This window comes from Aspergillus uvarum (genome assembly GCF_003184745.1).
Source record: "Aspergillus uvarum CBS 121591 unplaced genomic scaffold BO82scaffold_41, whole genome shotgun sequence".
Lineage (NCBI taxonomy): Eukaryota > Fungi > Ascomycota > Eurotiomycetes > Eurotiales > Aspergillaceae > Aspergillus > Aspergillus uvarum.
In genome coordinates, this window is record NW_020291338.1 from 103,083 (window position 1) to 126,850 (window position 23,768).

At 51.7% G+C, this 23,768-nt stretch overlaps 7 protein-coding genes across 7 annotated transcripts; 3 read left to right on the plus strand and 4 right to left on the minus strand.

Moving 5' to 3' along the window:
• Positions 1–89: 89 nt before the first annotated feature.
• BO82DRAFT_339220 (TBC domain-containing protein) lies at positions 90–1,953 on the minus strand. Its single transcript, XM_025633468.1, has 3 exons — positions 1,377–1,953; positions 1,187–1,318; positions 90–1,134 (listed from the first exon to the last, which is right to left on the minus strand). The coding sequence occupies exons 1-3, from the start codon at positions 1,630–1,632 to the stop codon at positions 248–250; spliced, it is 1,275 nt and encodes a 424-aa protein (XP_025490122.1). The 5' UTR covers positions 1,633–1,953; the 3' UTR covers positions 90–247.
• A 1,082-nt stretch (positions 1,954–3,035) lies between these two features.
• Positions 3,036–7,257, plus strand: thtA. The gene is made up of 5 exons (XM_025640900.1): positions 3,036–3,696; positions 3,746–3,860; positions 3,924–5,484; positions 5,541–5,713; positions 5,765–7,257. The coding sequence occupies exons 1-5, from the start codon at positions 3,131–3,133 to the stop codon at positions 7,199–7,201; spliced, it is 3,852 nt and encodes a 1,283-aa protein (XP_025490123.1). The 5' UTR covers positions 3,036–3,130; the 3' UTR covers positions 7,202–7,257.
• Positions 7,258–7,552: 295 nt separating this feature from the next.
• BO82DRAFT_339226 (putative mitochondrial translation initiation factor IF-2) lies at positions 7,553–11,149 on the plus strand (the record flags this gene model as incomplete). The annotated part of the gene is made up of 3 exons (XM_025633469.1): positions 7,553–8,254; positions 8,370–10,849; positions 10,906–11,149. Exons 1-3 carry the CDS (start codon positions 7,784–7,786, stop codon positions 11,147–11,149), a joined length of 3,195 nt encoding a protein of 1,064 aa, XP_025490124.1. The 5' UTR covers positions 7,553–7,783.
• Positions 11,150–11,838: 689 nt separating this feature from the next.
• On the minus strand, positions 11,839–12,800 carry BO82DRAFT_355921 (rhodanese-like domain-containing protein; the record flags this gene model as incomplete). The annotated part of the gene is made up of 2 exons (XM_025635579.1): positions 12,461–12,800; positions 11,839–12,269 (listed from the first exon to the last, which is right to left on the minus strand). Coding segments are annotated over exons 1-2 (677 nt in total), but the record flags the coding sequence as incomplete, so codon positions are not given.
• A 207-nt stretch (positions 12,801–13,007) lies between these two features.
• On the minus strand, positions 13,008–15,304 carry erg5 (C-22 sterol desaturase erg5). Its single transcript, XM_025633470.1, has 4 exons — positions 15,069–15,304; positions 14,848–14,998; positions 13,527–14,775; positions 13,008–13,475 (listed from the first exon to the last, which is right to left on the minus strand). The coding sequence occupies exons 1-4, from the start codon at positions 15,226–15,228 to the stop codon at positions 13,440–13,442; spliced, it is 1,596 nt and encodes a 531-aa protein (XP_025490126.1). The 5' UTR covers positions 15,229–15,304; the 3' UTR covers positions 13,008–13,439.
• Positions 15,305–16,331: 1,027 nt separating this feature from the next.
• Positions 16,332–18,679, minus strand: BO82DRAFT_355923 (signal recognition particle subunit SRP68). Its single transcript, XM_025635580.1, has 3 exons — positions 18,244–18,679; positions 17,020–18,162; positions 16,332–16,962 (listed from the first exon to the last, which is right to left on the minus strand). Exons 1-3 carry the CDS (start codon positions 18,432–18,434, stop codon positions 16,446–16,448), a joined length of 1,851 nt encoding a protein of 616 aa, XP_025490127.1. The 5' UTR covers positions 18,435–18,679; the 3' UTR covers positions 16,332–16,445.
• Positions 18,680–18,719: 40 nt separating this feature from the next.
• Positions 18,720–23,587, plus strand: BO82DRAFT_355924 (putative translation regulator (Cya5)). The gene has a single exon (XM_025635581.1). It carries the CDS (start codon positions 18,944–18,946, stop codon positions 23,444–23,446), a length of 4,503 nt encoding a protein of 1,500 aa, XP_025490128.1. The 5' UTR covers positions 18,720–18,943; the 3' UTR covers positions 23,447–23,587.
• The last annotated feature ends 181 nt before the right edge of the window (positions 23,588–23,768 follow it).

Sequence of the window (23,768 nt, forward strand, 5' to 3'; positions counted from 1 at the left end):
CTCGGCTACGTATCACCGTCCGCATGGACAAGATGGCGAAATCTACTTCGTGGTCATGCTTGATCTTGTGCCTTAGGAGATGATGGGCCATATAATCACTTTTGTCATTTATACACTCATGTGCGAAAGTTCTATGCCAAGGGGGCTATTAGTACTGTATACTATACAGCTCTAGATACAATCATCATAGACATTCCATCCTCCTCTAAAGATATTCAGATGAGAAGAGATGACACTAAGGAGTTAGTCACAGATAGCCACGATGCTGCAACGTCGATTTGAGTCGACCCAGATAGGACCAGATGGTACTGTCGAGTCCCTTGCGTCTTATATAGATCGACATCGCCCCGATCAAGACGGTGACGGCCACCGAACCGATTGTTCTCCTGTGGTTCCAAAGGAAGGCAACTGCCTTCTCTCTGCTCTCCTCGTAGCGTAGCTGCCGTGTTTGCTGTTTGAAATATCTAAGGGCTTCATCTTTGCTATGAGTAGGCACAAGTCCCCTGGATGTCTTGAGGACGCTGCATGATGGGACCTGCTTCCAAGCCCCGAATGGCAGCGATTCCGGCGGATAGTCTTTGAAAAGCCGGACGGCAGATAGAATCAGCCCGTCAAGGTCTAGAGGATTGGGTAATTTTGATAGGGTGAAGTGGAGCATCTCTGGCTCTTCTTCGGGAATTCCAAGCAGTTCTTCCCTGCGGGAGAGAATGATCGCTGCGAAGAGGTATACCGACACCACGGGTTCCTCCGCCAGCAGGAAATCGAACAGGCGAGCAATGTCGCTATACTCCTGGATATCATGCGCATACAAGGTCAAAGTCGCCGCGAGGGCAAAGAAGGGTTGGATCTCGGCAAGGTGATGGCGTAATGACGAGTCGGCCAGCTCGATAATCGCTGGCAGTAATTGTAAGTGTTTCAAGGCCGGAGAAAGAGTCGGGAGCATGTAGTCTCGAATCCTTAGGAGTGAGATCTGTGCGACAGCAGGAGCGGCCTCATGGCCGCCAAGCACAAGGTAGAGCACTTGCACGATATCATGGTACCCTTGAAAGTAGCACAGCATTGGATATTTCCGCAAAACTTGCTTGATGAGTTGAGAAAGCTCATCTTTCTTCGTCGAGATCTCCTCATCGGAACCTATTCCAGTGGTTAGATGGCGAGGTGCTGGGTTGGTCGAGGGAAAGCATACCATCAGGATAGTAGACGAAAGACCGATTTACATCTAGCTGGATCTGCTCCTCGTCTGCATGCGGTGGGAGGTCTTCCCACTCTGTGAAGTCGTGATTAGACTCTCTTCGATCGCACTGAAGTAGAATGGGCCCTGGACAGGTCGGATGTCAGTGCACGTAAGGCAGCGTTTCGAGGTTACAGGGACCTACAAGCCACTCGTCTAACATCGTCATTTAGGAAACCACCTTCAGAAGTTGCATAGGAGACCAGTGCGTCAAAGTCACGCAGGTCGCATGCTTGGCGGATAGCGTTCGCCTTTTCAGTTGCACGGGCCTCATTCGTCTCATCAAATGACGAGTCAGTCGTATGCAGAGATTCCTCAGTTACTGTGCTGTTCTGCTCCTTCTCGTCGACCATTTCCGGGTCGCCCGCCGGCTCGTTGATCTGGGACTGGTGAAGATCCATTATTGCCGGCGCAGGCAATGGGATGCGGTGGCCAGCCTCGTCCAGGAACTCACCGTGCCGTTTGAGGCTGAAGGTGGACAAGGATGTTGTATGGAGACGAGCTCAGGAAGGACAGACGGGGTTCGTCCGGTAATGTGCTAAGGCGATTATCTATAAATCCACCTTAATGCGCACTAGGCAAGATCGGCAAATGGAGGTACTTTGTATGCAGATGACGATCGAACCTCAAGTCATGTCGATAAGTCGGCTTATTGTCAGTCTATGTTTGAGCAAAAAGAACCCTACAGTCCCAGCCTGATGCCATTGAGTACTAGAATAAAGAAGATAGTTGGAAGAAATGTTCCAAGGGAAAATAGAGAAGTGGTCTTGACAGCCGCGGAAGTGGCTGCTATCGAGTCCCTAAGGAGCTGTTTTGAAGCCTTGCAGCCTTGCAGCCTGTTGGCCTAAGGCTGCACTTTCTCTACTCCGCCCTGGCACGCACCCGCCGACCGCCCAAAGAGGAAGTAAGGGAAGCCGCAGGCATCAAACAACTAATGATCAATGATCCGCTTCGCGTCAATCCCTCCGGCAAGCTGTGCACATCACGTCACTATCTTCACCCTCGTCATTGATAAGCTCACTCTCAGGCTGAACAAATAAATAGAGCCTACCATCATCAATCGATCGAATTGATTTCTCCCGAATCTGTCAGTTATAGCCCTGATCTGGCCAGGAGACTGAGCGCACTCCTTCACCATGCGTGCCTGAAAGCACAGCTACAAGTTTGGAGGTAGCGAGCGGCCTATGGCATCATACCTACCAGAACTAAACATACTTACCCGCTAGTCGATTCTCCCACAATCTGCCCGTGCTGGGATTTCGCGGTTAGCAACTGCAGCCAAAACCGTGAGGCTGACGGATTCCTTAAATCTCCAGACACACTGAGATTGTCCGGATCACGGGATTACAGCTTGGGCGACACTCAATAATATTATGAGACGCTGATATCGTTTCTATTATCAGCGCGCAGCAAGCGGTGTTTGCAGACCCTTGCATCGTAGGTTTTCTTCCCCTCCCCCCACAAAGAACAGGGGTTGATCTGTTTCAGAATCAGCTCACGAATTAGTTAGAACATATTATTCCTCCTTTGCATGACGGCTATTTATGGTTCTGCAGATCGCTTCTTCCAGCTACATTTGCGGAGAATCCTCGCGCTCGCTGTCCACTCAGTATTCGGTTTTTGCTCTACTCAGTTTCAAAGTGGCATGTGGTTCCTGGACTGTATTGAGCATGGTTAAGGCAGGACCGCACAAGCCGTAGTGTCATCAATTCTGGAAGTCTCCTTCGTTTTCGTAAAGGAGGAATCTGAACCCGACAGACTCTTGAGGCCATTCGCAAAGCTTGCTCAATTTACGCCACGCCACGCCATTTTCAACCGCCTAGCTACTCTTGCCAGACAGTACTTCTGCGGCGCTTGTTATCTGATCATCCGTTGCTGCGGGCCTTTCTTACAGACCCCATGGCGCAACCGAGGATAGATCCAGGTCTAGCTGGAAATCAATCTGAAAATGCCCTGGGTGGAGAACCAATGGATATCGAAGCAGATGACATCTATGCAAAATCCCAAGCTAGAGTGGGATTACTCTCGCATACTCTAGTGCCAAGCCCGATCATACAGTGGATTCTACCTGCGCGTCTTAGAGGGAAGCATCAGAACGATGTCGTGTTCGTCGGCGAGAGATGTCTTCAGATCAAGGAAGCAGTGTCCGGTGTGCATCTTGAGGAAGTCACAAACAAGAATGATTTTGATGCGTATATCATGGCGGCCAAAGTCATCAATGTGAGCACGGAATTACCTTGGGAGGCACAAATGAAGTTGAGCGATAGTAGATCCACCATGTCAGCAGACGCAGCCACGCACAAGGACTTGCCGCCTCAGATTCTGGTACTTAGTCTCGCTTCAAGAGAGCTCACGTTCCTGTACTACTGGAATGCTGGCGAACAATTCATATACCACCATCGACCATTGCCAAATGATGTCAGTGCCTTCGAAAGGTTCGGTCGAAACATTGCTGTGGAGCCGAGGTGAGTATTCCGACCAGCAAGATGCTCAATAGACTGAGAGTTTTGGCAGATCTCGAGTTGTTGCAGTCAGTGCTTCTTCGGACTACTTTGGAGTCTTCGTCCTTAAGGAGCCTGCTGTCCTTCAATCACAGATGGCACAAAACAAACTGGACCCAATAGCAGAGGTATGCGCATGACGTTCATCAGAAACAATTTGTGGCCACTGATCGCCTTGGTGATATATCTAGGAACGCTTCTTTCGTGTCGACGGCGATATCATCTCTATGGAGTTCTTATATCCTACAAATGAGGATGGAGATAAGATCATCTTACTTCTACTCATCGCCCAGGATCAGGTCACGTATGCTGTCTGTTATGAATGGAACGCTTATGAGTCGCTACGACAAGCAGCCCCAAAAGTGACAAGAAAAGTGCTGCCGCTTGAGGACAGGCTACCTACCATGCTCATCCCCTTGACCAAGACGTCATCATTCATTCTCGTTACCACAACATCGATGGCCGTATATCAGAACAAACTCGATCCCCAAAGGCAACCAACTAGATACCCGCTTCCAGTTCCTGATCGTGCGTCTCAGCGACAACCGCTTTGGACCAGATGGGCAAGGCCTCTACGCAATTGGTTATACAACCAAAAGCACGACGACATTTATCTGTGCCGGGAGGACGGCAGGGTGTTCTATTTGAGTGTGGGCAATGAGGGCGAAGTGGAGAATCAAACTCATCTAGGACAGCTTTGCTGCGATGTTGACGCTGCGTTTGATATCTTGGATATCGGATATGAGGGCGGTGATCTACTTCTTGCAGCCGGCACGACAGGAGATGGTGGACTTTTTGTTCAGAAGGCCAGGGATCATCCAAGGTGTGTTCAACGTTTCATGAACTGGACGCCAGTCACAGACTCTGCCATCATTGGGGATGACATCGCCTCGAATTCAGGGGTTTCCGGTGATCGCTTCTTTGTTTGCTCGGCTTCTTCCTACGCGCGCGGGGCTGTGGTTGAGCTTCGCCATGGAATTGAGGCACAGAGCGGTCTAGTTGTTTCTCTAGAAGAACTAATGAGTACAACGGACATATGGATCATGTCAGACGGTATGAATGGAGGCATCTTCATATTGACTTCTGATCCAGTTTCTTCAATGCTTTTATATCTGGCAGCTGATTTTGTGGAGGAGATATCTGCTATTGATGAAAAAGACTCAGGCCTCGACTATGGCACACAGACTCTTGCCGCCGGGTGCACTGACACAGGAGCCATCATTCAAGTGACGGACAAGGCGATTCATATTGGTGCAACTTCCGAATTGTGGTCCAGTTATCGCCACGAATATGGTCCTGAGCATCACATTGCAGTGGCTGCTGTCAATGGATCCTCGTTGCTTGTTGCTGCTGCAGTCCGGACTTCACATGATGTGCACCTTCACCTCAAGAGACTCGATTCGAGCGGCGGCCAAGCCCAGTTACAAGATATTGGCCCTGCCCTGCCTATCCGCTATGACCCTGTATGTATGTCTATTGAGACACTGGGCTTTTGCACACATGTGTTCATAGGCACGGGCAATGGAAAGGTTCTGGTATACCGCGTAACAGATACAGTTTCTTTCGTGTCCGAAACAACCATTACGATTGAGGGCTCTGATGATATCTCGAAAGCCATCGACAGCCTTGCACTTATCAAGCCGATAAACGACAGATCATCTGCTAAGTACACCATGCTGTGCGGCCTTCGAAGTGGAAATCTGATCCCTTTCGAACTGATAATAGACAGCGAGATTGGTCTGTCTCCTGACGGTACGCACTCACACGCGTCACATTGATCATTCCATGCTCACTTCTTATTATGACAGCATTCAAGCAACTGGAACCGCAACGACTAGGACACACTTCGGTGAAGGTGCAAAGCAGGGGCGACATCGCCCTACTAACTTGTGGGCACGGATTCTGGCAAATATCATGCACCCAAGATTCTGTGACAACTAACTATACGACCCGAAGAGTTTGGGTTACTGACCAGAACAACGTGAGTTTTGTACTGCCCTTGAGAGATACGAATTACTAATCAAGATGCTAGCCTGCCTATCATCCGAACACAGTCAACAGTTTTTGTATAGCTGCCGTAGGGGGTCCAGGCGCAGAGGATCTTTTCGACACTCTCTTCTGCGTCGCTGAGGGACAGCTAATGATCTGTACTCTCGATCAGAAAGCGAAAGCTGTTCCAAGAAGGATTGACCTACCAGGAAGTGCTAGCAAACTCACATATTCGCGCCATTTGAGGAGTCTGGTGGTTGCATATAACCAGACCGAATATGATACGGATACAGACCCCATCCGACGCTATACTCGGCCATACATAGAGTTTGTAGACCCAGATTCGCAGCATTCCATGGCCAACACTTTGGAATCTCCCATTGACGAGAGCAGCCGTCCTTGGAGACCACAAGGAGTAGCTGGCGAGAAAATCAGCTGCATTCTAGAGTGGACGCCCAGGAAAGGTGATGAAGAATACCATTTTATCGTCATTGGTACGTCACGCAAGAACCAGCAGGACCGTGGCAGGGTCATTTTTCTTCAAGCATACCGTGATCCAACTGATCCGTCGCGGATCGAATGCAATGTGAAGCATATCCATAAGTTCGAAGGCCCGGTTTTCTCCATCGTTCCATACGGTGATTTCACCTTGATGGTTTCGACAGGCCATATGATCGTACCGCTAGAACCCAAGCTTTCTCAAAGCCAAGGTGTTCGGACAGCAAGATACAAAGTCCACTCGCCTGCGGTTCTCATGACGGCGCGTGAGCCTCATCTGTACCTTACAACATCAAGGGAATCCCTCATGATCCTCAAGGCTGGCGAGGATAAGTTGACTCTTCGTGCGCAAGACCGCCAGAAGCACGATGGTCTCTCCCACATCCATCTAGATGGCAATTCAAATCTCATCGTGACGTCCAGCAGAGGCGGTCGGGTCAGTCTCCTGACTGAGGACGGGGTCAATGAGCGCGATACCATGATGCCTTCAGCCTTGTGTGAGGCACACCTTCCCTCATCTGTCATAAGACTCGGCGCAGGGGCTAGAAAGTCCCCATTATCGTCTCAGTCTCCAGTGATCTACGGTACTGCTATGAATGGTACTGTCTATCGGCTCTTGCCGATCAATGAAAAAGAATGGCGTCTCCTTCGCCTGCTACAAAATCTATGCATCAGGGATCCCCTCATATGTCCCTTCACGCTACGAAGACAGAGACAACGCAATCCAACCAATCTGGCCGGCAACCATCCGTCTCAGATGCACATTGACGGTGATTGTTTGAGTCGCCTGTTGACGCGGGGTACTCAGGACCTCTTTCGTATGCTGCATTCCGACGATCCTTGTTCTGGACAAGCGCACAATTCGGCGGACATGATCTTTGAGCGATTCTCGGAGCTAACGCGAGATGTTCTTGGAGAGACTAGCTCTCCGGTAGATTCGGCGATAGTGTGGTTACGACGGATCCTTCAGGTCGAGTTTTAGATTCGGACCATGTGTCTTCGCTAGATAGAGCATCATGATACCGATTTTATTGTTATAATACTTTTCTTCAGTTTAATGTAGTTGGGTAGTGTTAACTAGTGAAGTGAACCTTGCAGAAACGGGACCAACTGGCGGACGCCACCCGCAACAAAGGACAGGACGGGCTCGCATATCGCATAAGCCGATCCCCACCACCGCCGGGCCCAAAATTCTTAATTACCCCAAAAGTCCTTCCCGCTCCATCGTGTCTCCAGCCTTGGACCGACCTTATCACAATCCACTTGAGAGGTGGGAAAAGGTACGTCTTCTTCCCTGCCATTCATTCTCGTCGGTTTCCCCTGCTCGTGTCTCTGGATCTTCCGAGGCTGCACTCGCCACCCGTCATTTGCTCTTCATTTTTGCCATCCCGACTGCCGCAGGTTGCGGGCCGGACAACAGGTAGCTGGCTGGATTGCTCGTGCGCGCACACCTCCATCAGACTCTTCCGGGCGAGCAAACCGGTCGGATTTGACTTTCTTACTGACGTCTGTTCTCCTTACCAGGTTCATTTTCAACGTAACCCTCCCTACATAACCTTTCAATATGGCACCCAAGAAGAAGGGAAACAAGAGACAGGAAGAGGACTGGGAGGCCGATCTGGGCGAGTCGGCTCCCACCGCCGCCTCTCCTCCTGCTGAGGACGCTGCCGCCGCTCCCGCTGAGGAGGACAATGGCATGGGCGGTGGTCTGCTCGCCGCCCTCCGCAAGAACAAGGCCAAGAAGGGCAAGAAGGGCAAGCCCGTCAACGACTTCGTCGAGGGCGAGGATGCCGCCCAGGAGACCAACGACGCGGCCAACGACTTCGCCAGCAAGCAGCCGGAGGAAGGTGGCTTCGATGATGAGGATGACGTCTTCTCCGGAAAGGCCAAGCCCAACAAGAAGGCTGCCGCCGCCGCTGCCGCCGCCGCCCCGGCGCCCAAGGATGCTGGTGATGATGGTGAAATCCGTGTGAAGTCGAAGAAGGAGAAGGAGAGGGAGAAGAAGGAGAGAGAGAAGCAGCGTAAGAAGGAACAGGTATGTCTATACGGCTTTGCTGTTGCGGCGGCGCGAGATGTGTTCTCGAGCTTGTTTTTCTTTGTGATGGATGCACTTGAGTCTGACACTTTCTTGATTTCCTTTTCATTTATAGGCTGCCAAGAAGAAGACTACTACCCCCGCTGAGACCAAGGCTCAACCTACTAAGGCTGAGCCTGTGAAGGAGGAGGCCGCTGCCCCTGTTGCTGCTCCCGAGCCTGCGACTGGCGGTAAGAAGAAGAAGATCCCCGCACACTTGCTTGCCATCCAGAAGCAGCAGGAGGCTCTACGGAAGCAACAGGAGGAGGCCGAGCGTTTGGCGGCTGAGGAGGCCGCTGCTGAGGAGGAAAAGCGCCGCCTCGAGGAAGAAGAAGAAAAGAAGAAGGATGAGGCCCGTCAACGGAAGAAGGAGAAGGAGAAGGAGAAGAAGGAGCAGCTCCGCAAAGAAGGAAAGCTTCTCACCAAGGCTCAGAAGGAAGCCAAGGAGCGTAACGAGCGCCGTATGCAGCAGATGCTTGCGGCTGGTGTCGGCAAGGTTGCCGGTCTTGAGGAAGGCGGTGCGGAGAGGAAGAAGCCCGTCTACGATAACCGCAAGAAGCGCGGCCCCAAGAAGCAGGAGGATGACTTGGAAGCTGCTGCTGCCCGTGCTAAGGCTCAGCGTGAAGCCGAGGAGGAGCGCCGCAGAAAGGAGGAGGAGGAGAAGGCTAAGGCTGAAGCCAAGGCCGCCGCAGCCGCCAAGGGTGGCGATGAGGAGAGTGATGTTGAGGATTGGGAGAAGGCCGCCGAAGAGGACGACGTGAAGGACAGCTGGGACGCACCTTCCGATGAGGAAGAGGAGAAGCCTGCTACGAACGGTGCTGAGAAGGCCGCTCCTGCCTCTGCTAAGAAGGAAGAGGAGGACAGCGACGATTCCGATGAGTCTTCCGACGAAGAGGATTCGGAGGATGAGCAGTCTGCGGCCCAGAAGGCCATTGCTCAGCGCAAAGCAGAGGCTGCCGAACGCCGGAAGAAGCAGCACGAGGAAGCCCTCGCCGCTCGTTCTAAGGACAACCTTCGTTCTCCCATTTGCTGTATTCTCGGACACGTCGATACCGGTAAGACCAAGTTGCTGGATAAGATTCGTCAGACGAACGTTCAGGAGGGTGAAGCTGGTGGTATTACCCAGCAGATTGGTGCCACTTACTTCCCCGTCGATGCCCTGCGCCAAAAGACCCAGGTCGTCAACCAGGACGGCAATTTCGAGTTCAAGATCCCCGGTCTGTTGGTCATCGATACCCCCGGTCACGAGTCTTTCTCCAACTTGCGTTCCCGTGGTTCTTCGCTCTGTAACATTGCCATCCTGGTCGTCGATATCATGCACGGTCTCGAGCCTCAGACTCTCGAGTCCATGAGATTGCTCCGTGACCGTCGCACTCCTTTCATCGTCGCCCTGAACAAGATCGATCGTCTGTACGGCTGGAAGAAGATCGACAACAATGGTTTCCAGGAGAGTTTGGCTATGCAGAGCAAGGGTGTCCAGAACGAGTTCCGTTCTCGTCTGGAGCGCACCAAGCTGCTCTTCGCTGAGCAGGGTTTCAACGCCGAGTTGTTCAGCGAGAACAAGTCGATGGCCCGTAACGTCTCTCTGGTCCCCACCTCCGCTCACACCGGTGAAGGTATTCCCGACATGCTGAAGCTGTTGACTACTTTGTCCCAGGAGCGTATGACTAACTCCCTGATGTACCTGTCCGAGGTCGAGTGTACCGTTCTCGAAGTCAAGGTCATTGAGGGTCTTGGTACCACTATCGACGTTGTCCTGTCTAACGGTATCCTTCGTGAGGGTGATCGGATTGTGCTATGCGGTCTCAACGGTCCTATCTCAACGAATATTCGAGCATTGTTGACGCCTGCGCCGCTCAAGGAATTGCGTCTTAAGTCGCAGTATGTTCACAACAAGGAGGTCAAGGCTGCTCTGGGTGTCAAGATTGCTGCCAACGATCTTGAGCAGGCCATTGCTGGTTCTCGTCTGATGGTCGTTGGACCCGATGACGACGAGGAGGACATTGAAGACGAGGTCATGTCTGATCTCGAGAACCTGCTCAGCAAGGTTTCCAGAGACCAGCGTGGTGTCAGCGTTCAAGCCTCCACCCTTGGTTCCTTGGAGGCCCTGCTTGAGTTCTTGCGTGTTTCCAAGATTCCGGTCGCCAACATTTCCATTGGTCCTGTCTACAAGCGTGATGTCATGATGGCCGGAACGATGTTGGACAAGGCTAGGGAGTATGCTGTCATGCTGTGCTTCGACGTCAAGGTGGACAAGGACGCGGCTGCGTACGCCGAAGAAGTTGGAGTCAAGATCTTCACGGCCGATATCATCTACCATCTGTTCGATGACTTCACCAAGCACATGGCCGAGCTGCAGGAGAAGAGAAAGGAAGAGAGCAAGATGCTTGCTGTCTTCCCCTGCGTGCTCAAGACCGTGGCCGTGTTCAACAAGAAGGATCCCATCGTCATTGGTATCGATGTGGTTGAGGGAAGTCTGCGTCTGCACACCCCTATCGCTGCGGTGAAGACCAACCCCGAGACCGGCGCGAAGGAGATTATCAACCTTGGCCGAGTGTAAGTTTCTATGTTCTTTTTGAAGTCTGTGTTTTCGGTGACTAATCTTCACTTAGTTCCTCCATTGAGCGTGACCACAAGGCCATCCCTATCTGCAAGAAGGGTCAACCTTCCGTTGCCGTCAAGATCGAGGGTGCCAACCAGCCCATGTACGGTCGTCAGCTGGAAGAGTCGGATACCCTGTACTCCCAAATCTCTCGTGCCAGTATCGACACTCTGAAGGAGTTCTATCGTTCAGACGTGACGATGGAAGAGTGGGGTCTTGTCAAGAAGCTCAAGCCTGTCTTTGACATTCCATGAGCGCCTTCACAGCTTATCTAGTCAACCCTGGGACTTCTCAGAGCCGAGTCGGTTAAGGGTCCAGATTCGACGAGCCATAGTCACCGGTCCTGGCTGTGGCTTAGGAAGCTCTCTCTGCCTTCACGTGCTGTGAATCATCATATCGTGTTTTTGCTTGCTGTTCCTACTGTTGCTTAGCCCACAATTTCCTTGAGGGATATTTCGAACGCACGATAAATGGTCACCTACCTAGGGATGAGTGAAGGATGGAACATTGGATATTGGGAGGTGAGAAGAAGAGGCAGAAGGCCTTGAAACGAGGAATGACTACGACTTTTTTCTTATCACCAATAAAAAGCAAGAAGATGCCTGTACATGAGACCTTTGATGTTGGAAAAAAGCTAGCCGTGGTCGATTGCTTTATCTCCTTGTTAATGAATAGCTATGGATCTAGTTCGAATTGAGTTCTTTCTATCACGAGGTTCAAAGTACTGTAACTTAAAACATTTTGGGCAATTGTCGCCGTATAGTCTACATAAGAGAAGAGTGCTCATCTGAAATGTTTCCAATGAGGTACATAGATAATATCCGACACCATCCATCCAAGAACATTCAAAAGTATATACATCCACCGCCACCCCCAAACACCCCACAATTCTCATTCTTCCAAGTTCCCTACCCCTCGCCCCTCTCCCCAAACCTTTTTACCCCCCAAAAAGAAAGAAAGAAACTAATCATCCCGCTCCCACCTCTCCACCTTCCCCCCGCGATCCGCCCAATCCAACCAACTCCCCTCATACACCCCAACCCGCGCCGCATCGTACCCCGCCTGCACGGCCAACTGCGCCGCCGCCCGCGCACGCACCCCGGCCTTGCAGTAGAACACGATCTCCGGCGCCGCCGCGCCGGCAGTGTCCGTCACGGCCAAGGACCCCTCCTCCACACCCGGCTTGGGGAACCCGAACCGCGTCTCGAACTCCTCGGGCGTCAGGAAGAGGGCGTCCGGCTGGGAGGCGAGCGGGACGTTGACGGCCGTCGGGATGACCCCCGTGGCGGTGAGTTCGGCGGGTTCGCGGACGTCGATTAGGATGAGGGGTTTTTGGGGCGAGGAGGGGTTTGTGGTTGGGAGGGCGGTTGTTATCTTTGCGAGAGGGGGTTAGTTTCTTTTCCAAATTTTTCAAAGAGGAAGTAGGGGGGGTAAGGTGGATTTAAAGGTAGGGAGGTACTTGTTTGGATTGGAGTATTGGATGTTGGTTCGTTGTGTTGGGTTGGTGTCTGGAGTTGAGGGGGGGAGGGTCGATGATATAGTTAAGGGTGCTGTGCGGTACGTACCTCTTCAAAGCCCCATTGTTTGAATCCTTGTCCCGGGGAGTTGGTGCTGTTGCGTCGGAGCTGCTGCTGCTGCTGATGCCGGGATTGGGGTTGATATTGAGGCTGGGATGGAGATTGAGGGACGAGTCGGAGTATAGTGCTGCTGCAGGGCCGGGTTGGGAGTTGGCGGGTTGCGCCGGTAAGGATGGAGCGCCGGGCGTTGGGGGCTTGCTTGACGGCGCGAGTGAGGAGCGCGGCGGAGCGGCGCTGGATGGGGAGGAGTGAGGACATTGTGGCTGTGTCTGTGTCTGTTGCTTGTGTCGTAAGATGCTTTGAACCTAGAAGGTCAAGAGAAGGTGGATGGTGATTGTGATAAGCACTCGGAATGATTGCGGCGCCGCGGGTGATGTCAGGTCCGCAGTTCACCGCCTGCCTCTTGTGACATACTGCTGATTCTCTACACGAAGATTTGTGAATTTGATATTGCCGATCAACCATTCGAAGTTGTGTCATTGTAGTCAATTCTGGTCAGTTGTGGTCACTGTACACTACTCTCTATTTCAAGAATCCCAACAATCGAGTCTCGCATTATTATTAGTTCTAGGTAGCGTAATCTAAGAATGACGTGTCACTTCAATGCTTCACGATTCACTGAAGCGGACGAGTCACATGGTTCGTTGCAAAATCATATACCTCCAGGCGCCTTGTCTCTTCGGCCACGCTGGACACATCAAAACAGCAAATGTGATCACCCTTGACCCTCCGAAATGATAAGAGAAGAAAGAAAAAAGGCGGGCAATGCGGTAAGTAGTTACAAGGTCGAGAAAGGAACAGAAAAAGGTGGTTCGAAGAAGAAGATTGCCTGCAGCCATATCACCAGGATAGGATGCAACGCAACACATGCTGGACACGAGTGCTTTCCATCCACCTTTCAATGTGTCTGGCAGGTGGGAAATCCAAAGCATCAAGCGTCCCGTCTTTGAAGCGAGTCGATAACTGCTCAAGGACGAGGACGGAAAGAGAGGAGGCAGTCATCCTGAAATAGGTCAGCAAAGTGAAATAAATTGAAGCAAGTTAGGATACATACCTTAGGGAAGATAGTGGCAAACACCTTGATCTCCTCAGACTCGGGAGTAGGGGTGTGCTCCCAGTCCATCTCCATGCTGGCCTTACCGATCATGGCCATTAGGTTCAGCTGAGCATAAGTCTGGCCCAGGCAGTAATGGGGACCAGTGCCAAAGACAAGCCAGTTCTTCGTCTGCTGCTCAGCGGTACCGGTGATCCAGCGATCAGGATCGAAGGAGTCGGCGTTGGGGTAGGCCTCCTCATCGTGGCAGGCGGGCCAGACAGAGGGGATAATCATGGAGCCCTTGGAAACAGTGACGTTCTCAGTGATGGGGAAATCCTTCTTGACCAAGTAAGGAACCATGATGACGGGAGGACGGTAACGCAGAGTCTCCTTAACAACAGCGCGAGTGTAGGGCAGGTTATCCATCAGTTCCATGGTCAACGGAGCGTGGATGTCGCCGTTGCGGACCCGCAGATTCTCCTCGCGAACCTTGTCGAGCACATCGGGGCGGTCGGCCATGATCTGGAACAGCCAAGTACTGGCGGCGCTGGTGGCGTCCTGGGAAGCGAAAAGGAAAGTGAACACGGTCTGGGCGATTTCATAGTCGGTGAAATCACGGAGGAGTTGAGGCGGCTTCTCGGTCGAGTCCACAGCGATACCCTGGGCAATCTTCTCGCGATACTTGGCGGAATCCTGCTGAGCCTTGACCCACGCGTCCATGATGCAAGTGATGTCTCCACCAGCAGCCATACGAGCCTTGCTCTTAGCGGCGCAGTTCGAGAACTCAACCAGAACCATGTCGGCGGCCTTCTTGCCATACCAGGCCTTGGAGTAGGGCAGAATGACGGGGAAGTTGACAAGCTCAAGCGCAGCGGTAATCAGGTAGTAGTCATCGGCAATCTTCTTGATGGCCTCTTCGGTGATGTAGTGGCCAACAAAAGTACGGCAGGAAACAGCGCACATCAATTCACGAAACTCAGGCATCCAGGGAGTGGGAGTGAAGTTGTTCTCCTTGGAGATCCGGAGGAAACGAGCATAGTAGTCATTGTAGACCTCCTCCATGCGGGGAAGGTAGTAGGAAAGGGCCTGGCGGGTGAAAAGGCCATTGAGACCCTTCCGGAACTCGACGTGATCTTTGCCATCTAAGAACACCCAATTGTCTGCACCAAGGAGCTTATGCGCAATGTCGACGACACAGGGCTTGACAAACGTAGGAGAATTGAAGATCTTGCGGGACATATCACGGGTGGAAGCAATGACGACGAACCTGAAGACAAACCAGTCAGATTCCCAGTCCATGTAAGTCGTGAGATGTGCAGCAAAAGCCCGTGAAACTTACTTGTGAAAGACGGAAACACAGCTCAGCGCGCCGCTGTCCCATTTGGCCTTGTATTCATGGAACTTCGGGTTAACGGACTGGAGGAAAGGTCCCATGAAAGGCAGCTTCCATGCTGGGCCGACAATCGAGCCCTTGAGCCAGAGGTATCGGACTGTTCTGACTGTTAGCCACCTTGGCGCACTCCAGATAGGAACGCGAAAGTGCAACGGGACAAAACATACACTGATCATAGATCACGGCAGCGATGAACAGAGTCAACAAAGCCTTCCATACGGTGAAACCCTCAAGGACAGTGGCGACAAGGCCGGAGGGCTCGAAAAGTTTGGGGGAGATCACGGCGTCCGCGGACGGGGAGGCGAAACTCCCATTGAGACTGGCCATGTTGGATAATGAACTGAGCAAGCGAAGGATGCTCTCCAACAATTGGCAAAGGGAGGAGGAGGGAGGGGGGGGGGGTTTGAAGGAATGGAAAGGGATGGAGAAGGAAGAACTTAGGAAAAGGAAAAGAGAGAGTGGGAACTGAAGAAGAGAAAGATCGGAGAAGAAGCCAATCCAGGGGAGACGCAACTCTAATTTGGCGAGGGAAAAATGGGTGTTTTGATTAGTTGATAGGGATTGGGGCGGGAAGCACGGGAGGAGAGAGGGGACGACTCAATAGACCAAGTATGCAATTGTATGAGTATGAGTAGAGTATGTTCTGAGAGGTACGCGGTAGACTACATCTGGCATACAGGGCACTGCAGCAGTAATTTCCTCATCAATGCAGTGGTTCAATAGTACGCCCAGTCGAGTGATAATGCGCCTGCATAAAAACTTACCCTGACAGGCGCCTTGCTTGAAGGGGAAATTTGCTGCCTTCGAGAATGGAAACTAGTCTGAAAGAAGTATAAAAACAGGAACCGTCCGCCCCCGTCCCGACGGGCGCCTCATTTTGAAGACTGACTCGGGGCTGCAGACTGGGTCAGTGGCAGTGAGCCTGTAACACATCTTTAGTTACTGCTGATTCATGAGTCAGCTATAAACTTCCAGTCTCCAACCCTCATCTCGCCTATGTGCACTCTGTCCGTTTTTCACCTGGCAGGTAGGGAACTAAATCACCAATGGCAATCGTACCATTTGTTGGAAAGGTGATCCGGCTATCAACCTTCCGGGTCGGCTTTTCCGGATGGCCCGTGCGGACTGCATCTCATCAAACTCAACTATTATCTTATTAGACTATTCGGTTGGTTGTTCATGCGGTGCAAATTGATTGAAGCATGTCGCAGGTTCCTCGTGGCTCGGTAAGTAGCTATAGTCAGCAGGAAGAAGGAGAATTGAGTTACGCATCGCAAGTCTCCGAAAGTGGACGGCACCTAGGCATAGCATGTACAGATACTCCGTACTATGCCTACCAAATGCTAGCAGACATATACACATTCATCATGTGGCTACGGCCCAAAGCTCAGAAAAATTGCTTGCATTGGTTATTCTGTTTCAGTCCAGCTTCGCTCAGCGCAACAAGTCATCACATCATATTCACTTTGGCTAAGGTATTATGGAGCTAACGATCAAACAGTGTGCCATACTAAAGTGTAGATTCTCAACCCTTGGCTGCGTCCTTACCGACCGAACCCGAACCAGCCGCGTCGCCCGCCCTTCTTTTCTTCTGTAGTCGCTTCTTCTTCTTCTTCTTGGGCCTGCGGCGTGACCTGAGCTACCGAGCTTTGACGAGGGTAGTCAATGTAATTCCAGGCTACGTCCAAGAACAAAGGCTTGACAGGGACTGGCTGCATCTGCAACGGAAACGGGACGATATTCTTCAGGTCAACAGCATCGCCAGAGAATTCATGCAACCGCTCAATCACTGGACGCTGGGTAGTCGACCTCGCCTGCGCTTCGACAGAAAGCTTTTCAACAGTGACAAGGCCTCGGTATTGAGCTACCAAGCCTCGCAGAGTTGACCCTAAGGTGGAAATTTGATTGTGCGAGATATCCAGCTTTGGGGGGCCCTCCACATTGATAGAGGACTGGAGAGACTCCGCAGATCCCGTGGTAAGAGACAAGGCTTGCGAAAACAGGGCAAGGGCGTTGGTAGGTTTCCCGAGAATGCCATGCGAGCGTCCAATGGTCAAGCATCTATGTTTTAGAAAGGTCAGTACTTGCTCATGGTTTCCAGTAGATATGACAAGTTACCTCAAAGCGCGGAAGTAGCTTCGCTTGGCGTCTAGCTCGACAACAAACGCTGAGTCTGCCGCAACTCCAGGCAACTCCAGAATAAAATCGATACTCTGCAGGGTGGAGTCATACAGCACGACCCGCTCACGCAGTCGCCCAAGTTTCTTGCCAATAGTTTCCTCCACTTTCCCGGAGCCCTTAGCATTCTTGAATTGTTTGGCGGGGCCTGCCTCAAAGGAGATACCATCATGCTCTCCGCACAAGACGCGATTACGTCCAATTCTCCATCCCACCAAGCCGTAATTCACGGCCGTTCGTGTAATCTGTAGCGCCTGCATCCTGTTATCGCTAGGATCGACGCCCTCGGCTGCCAGGTCATCAATTGCAGTCTTCGTAGCATCGACTGCATCCTGACTCGCAATAATAACATTGTCATATGCAGCGGCCTTGTCCTTTGGCGAAGCAGACTGCCCGGCGCTCTCTGACAGCCAAGCGGCGAGACGGGACTCCGCTGCGGCCGCAGATGCGAGAGCCTGCGAGATAGTGGCATCTTCGAGTGCGACAGTCCGCGACCTCCAGGTGATGGTTTCGGGAAGTTGCTGTACCTCCCCTTCAGCAGTCCTCCGTGTTCCAGCGGCCTCTTCTTTCAAGCAATTAGGATCGACCTTCTCAACTTCAGATCTGATGGTTGCATCGGAAGGAAAATAGCTGATCGCCAAGGATGGAAGAGGCTTAGTCCGAGGGAGTTTCATCTGATATGCAGCGTATCTGAGACTGGGATCGACAGTACCAGAGAGCAGGTCACGGAAAGCATCCTTCTTAACCTGCTGGCCTAGAGCCACATAGATGACTCGGGCAATAGCATAGTTTCGAAGACACTGTTCCCACTTGCGCTTCTCCAGGAACATCGATCCCGAGAGGGATGCCAAGTATGCGCGTGCCTCTAGCACATCAACATCAGTGGCCCCCGAAGTTGCCTGATCCTCCAGAATTGTGACCAAGTGCTTCGCGTAGGTGGTAGCTCGGTTCAGTCGGGCGATAATGTGACTCCGAGCAGCACCGGCAATCCCCTTGGCGGACGGATCTGCCGAATGCGCGGTCTTCTCGTGCATCGCTTGCGCCCATGCTCGTTCAGCGCTGGTGAGTAAGATGTGGACATATCTGTGAAACGGATATCGCAGACCTGAGTTAGTGAACTGCCGGTGGCAATACCAAGGAACAAGGTCGAGGGTGAAAACCTACTCCACATTCTTGCTCACATCCTCTGCGCTAATGGCAGGTTTGGCAGCGTATTTCCGGCCTTTGGGGGTTGTCTGTCCAAGCCGCTTCTGAAGCTTGTGCAGCTTCCGGCTTGTGTATGCGTGGTAAGCATTATAATTTCCAGTAAGAAGAGTCTCCTCCCGGTGAGCAAAGATGAAGTCGGTGATGTCCATCTTCCTGGTGATCTGATCGATTGATTGACCGAGGTATTGCCAGGTGGTGGTGCTGTTCCCACCCGAGCAGTTGCGGGTTGATGTGGTCAAGTCTCGGCCAAACAATCGGCCGGCTGATTTTGCGGGTGTTGCTTTTCCAGCATCCAACTTCCAAGCTTGCTGCTACACCTCAAAATTTCCTTCCGCAGCCACTACCGACCCCTCTCCAGATACCTAACCTCACCCTCCCCCTCCGTCGGGATATACCTGAAGCTCGAAGGTTTTACGCTTCTAAGCTCACGTTCCCCCTCTTGCAGCCTGGTGTGCTGGGTAGCAGCACATCTTCGGCAATCGGCATAGTCTTCTTCGGCGTGGTACGACTGGTCTCCCTTTGCAGCGCCTCAGCCCACGCTCATTCGGCCGTCTGACCGGTATCTAACTAGTTGCTTCCAGCCCAGGAACCCGATATGTTATGTATAGCAGTCAATCACCGGTGATAATAGGGTTCGACGCCGCAATTCTTCGAGGTGATGCTGGAACGAGCGGCCGGATGTCTTGAAAACGCGGGACGACGTTTCTTTCGAGATTCAAATGGTGCCATTCGAAGTCGAAGATCGTTCTATACTAGTCTTGTGCAATACCCTGCGACCAATCTGGAATTCCATCATGGCTCTTCGACCATCCAATCGCCGCAAAGACCCGTGCCCAACGATTCGAACGCCACTCCGCAATTCAACGATACACGAACGCCACCCCCAGTACTCGATTTCTTGTATCCGCTTTCGACCCAGGAATTCGCAGCCTCCTGCCTCTATCGTGTTCAAAAACGGCTCGTCCCGCGTCGAAGGAGAAGGACGCCCCCTGGCTTGACGAGGAGAACCTATAGATCGCGAGCTTCCGAGCTTGAAGAAGAGGATACGAGGAGAACCGATACATCGCAAGCTCGGGATCTTGAAGCCGAGGATCTTGAAGCCGAGGATCTAGAAGCCGAGGATCTCGAAGCCGAGGATCTCGAAGCTGAAGAGGACTTTTTCGACGCGGCGCAAAGTGATCAAAGTCCTGGTCAGAAAGCAAAGAAGAAAGCTTCTAATAGGTTCCTCGACCCCGCTACTCAAGAGGAATATGAGGCCTACGATGGTGCATGGTCTCGTTATGTCGCTGCTGGTCATCCTACACAAGTCAATGCGGCTCTCATAGCGTTCCTTAGAGATTCAAATAGGCATGTGGATCATAAACGTGCTAGAAGAGTGTTAAATTGGATTCCTCTTGAGTCACGATCTGAAGAAGACTACTTGAACATAGTCAAATCAGCTCTAGCCACCAACAAACTGCCCGAGGCGGAAGATCTCTGTGCAGAAGCCATACATTATGGCATTGGCATGAAATGTTGGGCTTTTCTCCTGGCTCACTATGCGAGTTCCTCGCAGTGGGATTGGGTGCAGGCATTCTGGGACCTCGGGTCATCATTCGCGGAGAATGACCGCACTCAAACATGGAGCGCCCTCGTTTCGAATTTGAATATGTCCACTCTCGAGGACCCGTTGACTGGCTTGGCAGACTATATACAAGAGCAGACAGCGAGCACTTCACTACATGATCTTGCTCGCTTTTTGCTTGACAATGCTTGTACCAGCCAAGCATTCGTCGAGCAATCTTCGGTCGACGGTATCTTGCTAGTTTTGCAAAAATACAACAACCTTGACATGCTCAAGCCTGCACATTATATCAAACTTCTCAACACAATCCGGACAACCGAGAACCGACAGATATTTGTCCGCGCTATCGTGATATATCGGAACTTTCGATGGAGGATGGATGGCCACGCGCCGTCAGCAAAACTTCTGGGCCATCTGGTGAGGCGCCTTGCCTCTTTGGAGATCACGGCTGGGCTTTTGTACTTTCTTGATGAATTCACCCATTTTTATGGAAAGCCAACCTTGGACGCTTATAAGCATGCGCTCGTTGCTTTCTCCAAAGTTGGTGACGTTGACAACGTCAATGATATTTTTGACAAAATGGTATCCCACCATGGCAAGCCCCAAAGCCGAAGGCTGGTGACTCCTCTTCTTTACGTTCATGCAAGAGTCGGTAACGTGCGAGAAACGTTGCGTCAATTCAATCGCATCCCTGAGGAGTTCGGTCTTCGCCTCAATACAGTCTGCTGGAATGTTCTGCTTACAGCCTATGCCAACGCTGAGGACTTGAGTGGGTGTTTCAAGCTCTTGAGGGATATGTTCGACCAGGGCATGGAACCGAGCTCGCATACTTTTGGTATTGTGATGGGTCTCTGTGCCAACCGAGGCGACGTTCAGGGTGTCCGTGACTTGCTCGATTTAGCAAAACAAAATCACGTACAGATAACGGCTCCTTTGATCGACACTATTGTAGAAGCGCACTGTCAGAACCAAGAGTTTGAAGAGGCGGAAAGGGTTGCGCAGACGTGCCTTGGATTGGACGTTACAGGCTCGCGTGTCAGAATGTGGAACGTCTTACTGTGGAACTACGCTTTCAGAATGGACTTGGAGGCGATTTCTCGGATTCGCTCGCTCATGGATGAAGCCGCCTTGCTCCCAGATAGCATGACCTATGCTGCTCTCATGCTCAGTCTAGTGCTCATTGGTCAAACGGAAAATGCCCGTCGCATCCTGAGAAAGCTTCATCGCAACAATCGCGTATATGCCACCGAATTTCATTATGCAATCATCCTGTATGGGTACGTGAAGAAGAGGAACCGAGATATGGTACATGTGATCTTCAATGAAATTCAGAAGCGATTTGGAGAGGCTGGTCTTGCCTCAAGGCTCCTCGTTCTCAAGAGTCAACTGCGGCGAGATTTGCAATTGATCACCGCTGGTGGTGGTGGCGCTGCCGGCGCATATACTCGTTTGGAAAACGCAGAGAAGTTCCTCAAGGAGACCATCTCAGAGTTCCACACTAACAAGACGGCGACAAAGGCTCCTGTGCTGGGCGCTGGCAGAATGTCTGCTAAACAGGCGTTCCCTACCGCATACTACGAACACATGATGAATGCCTATGGTAGGCGCGGAGCTGCTGGGCGAGCTCGAGAGTTATTCAACGAATTCATCCAGAGTCAACGCACATCACCTGATGATGACGCTCTCGAGGTAGCCCCAGTTCGCCTACTAACAGCGCTGATGCTCGCTCATATCAGAGGCAATGAACCGGAAATGGTCGAAGAATATTGGAACATAGTTTTCCCACGCGCCATTAAGATGGCTAGTCGACCGAATATTGAAGCATGGCTGTCCAATCCCAGCAATTCCGACAGCGTATTGTTTCCGTCTAACAAGGACCTCGTCGTCAGCTCCGAAGCTCACAGTGAATATAATGCAGACAAGAACAATGCCGACACAGCAGAGACTGCGGGCTTCTCCATTCTGTCTGCTCATCGCTTCATGCTCTCTCGGGCTCTTTCGTTATTCATGCGTTCTCTGGCTTACCGGGCTGAGGTTCAGAGAATACCCCAAGTCATCTTGGAAGTCGAAAGTGCAGGTTTCGCTTTAACCACCTACAACTGGTCTACTTACATCCAAATGCTTGCATCCTCATCCGAGCCGTCGGATCAACTCGAGGCATTCACCATGTTCGAGCATCGATTCATGCCTAACTTCCCTGGATGGAAGTATCTGCGCCGAGGATTCGGTCTCAAGCCGCACGGTGTACCCTCTACCATCGATGTTGTGGAGTCAGGCCGTCCCAAACCTCCACACCTGCTTGGTAGAGAAGGCCGACGATACTGGAGCAAGATCCAGCCAGACTTCATGCAGCCTACTTATGTATCAATGGTGTATCTGGCTGCTGCCTTGAAGGCGTTCCGAGAAAGAAGTGTCAACGATGGACCCGCGGAACTCCAAGCTCTATATGATCTCGCGCCGAAGACAGTCGATGCGGTTGCTGAGATTCCTTACCTTCGTGACAAGTTTCAAGGTGTCCTGCTCCGTGGTCGCGCACTGCGAACTGATACTCCAGCGAACGAGCGTGATGAGTTCGTATGGACGGGAGGTATTCTAGGAGCAGGCGGTCTCACGAGGACTTTCTCCAGAGATTATGAGCCGGTGGATGAGGGACTTGCTGATGATACGTCGGCTACGGAAGCCGACGACCAGGCCGAAGAAGCTGCAGACTTCGAAGAGGCTATTCCAGATATTGAGGAATTCAGAAGCCTCTTCATGAGAACACTGGAGAAGTCGGATGAGTTTGACATTGAAGTTGAAGCCCGCCTGAACAGGAGACGCAAAGGAACAGGTACCAAAGAAGAACTAGGGGACGATGAACGGAACCAGTCTATTGGCGAGGAAGATATCTACGAGGAAGATGAGCTCGACGAAGATGCCTCTGCAGATGCCTCAGAGGAAGCTTCTGAAGAAGCTCCTAAGCAGCATCCGGGTGATCTCCCAACTGAAGACTTCTTCCAGGAACAGCCAGAGGAGTTACCATCTGACGACTTTTTCCGAGAGCACCCAGATGAGTTACCATCCGATGACTTTTTCCAGGAGCACCCAGATGAGTTACCATCCGACGACTTTTTCCGAGAGCACCCAGATGAGTTACCATCCGATGACTTTTTCCAGGAAAATCACGGGACCGAACTGAAAACTCGATTGGGTACGACACGGGCAAGCTCGGAGAAGGGTCTTGGGGAAACTCAACAGGAGGCACCAGAGCAAACCTCTGAAGAGGTCCCCGCGGGGATCCAGGAGGAGTTGCCAGAGGAGATCTGGTCTGAGCCTCCGCCGTCCGAAGATCTCTTTGAAGAAGAACATTACGACGAAGCCCAAGCCAAGGCACAGATGAAGGCTCAACCCGTGAGTTCTGAGCAGGATACGGGCAAGCCCCAAGAGGCTCAAGTCCGAGTCATTCAAGAGACTCGTGATGAAGTTCAAGAGGGTCCATCCGAAGACCACGAAGAGCATCTTGGGGAGACGCGGGAAGTAACCCAAGAGGCTCATGACGAAGCCCAGCAAGGTCTTGAAGTGAGGAACCCCAAAGAGAAAGACGGTCGGAAGTCTTAGGAAAAACTGGCCAAGAGCCCCGAGAAGAGGACCGGTAATAAGTCGGGGCAGATGTGTAGGATATAGGGGTATTACGATGTACATATAAGAACTTTCTCCTTGTATATTATTCATACAGACTTGTACAAGACTCTACTGCTCAGCGTTTTCTATACAATTGTACATCAGATGATTGTCACCTCCGTCCATTATGTCCCTTGCACAAAGACGAGAAGGAAGATCTCGAACCACTTGTTATGTAGTCACGTAGTTAACGTGTTAGTTACCTGAGTTAGTAGTTTATGCACTCCGTAGAAGCTGACTCAGCAATGAAGATAACTAG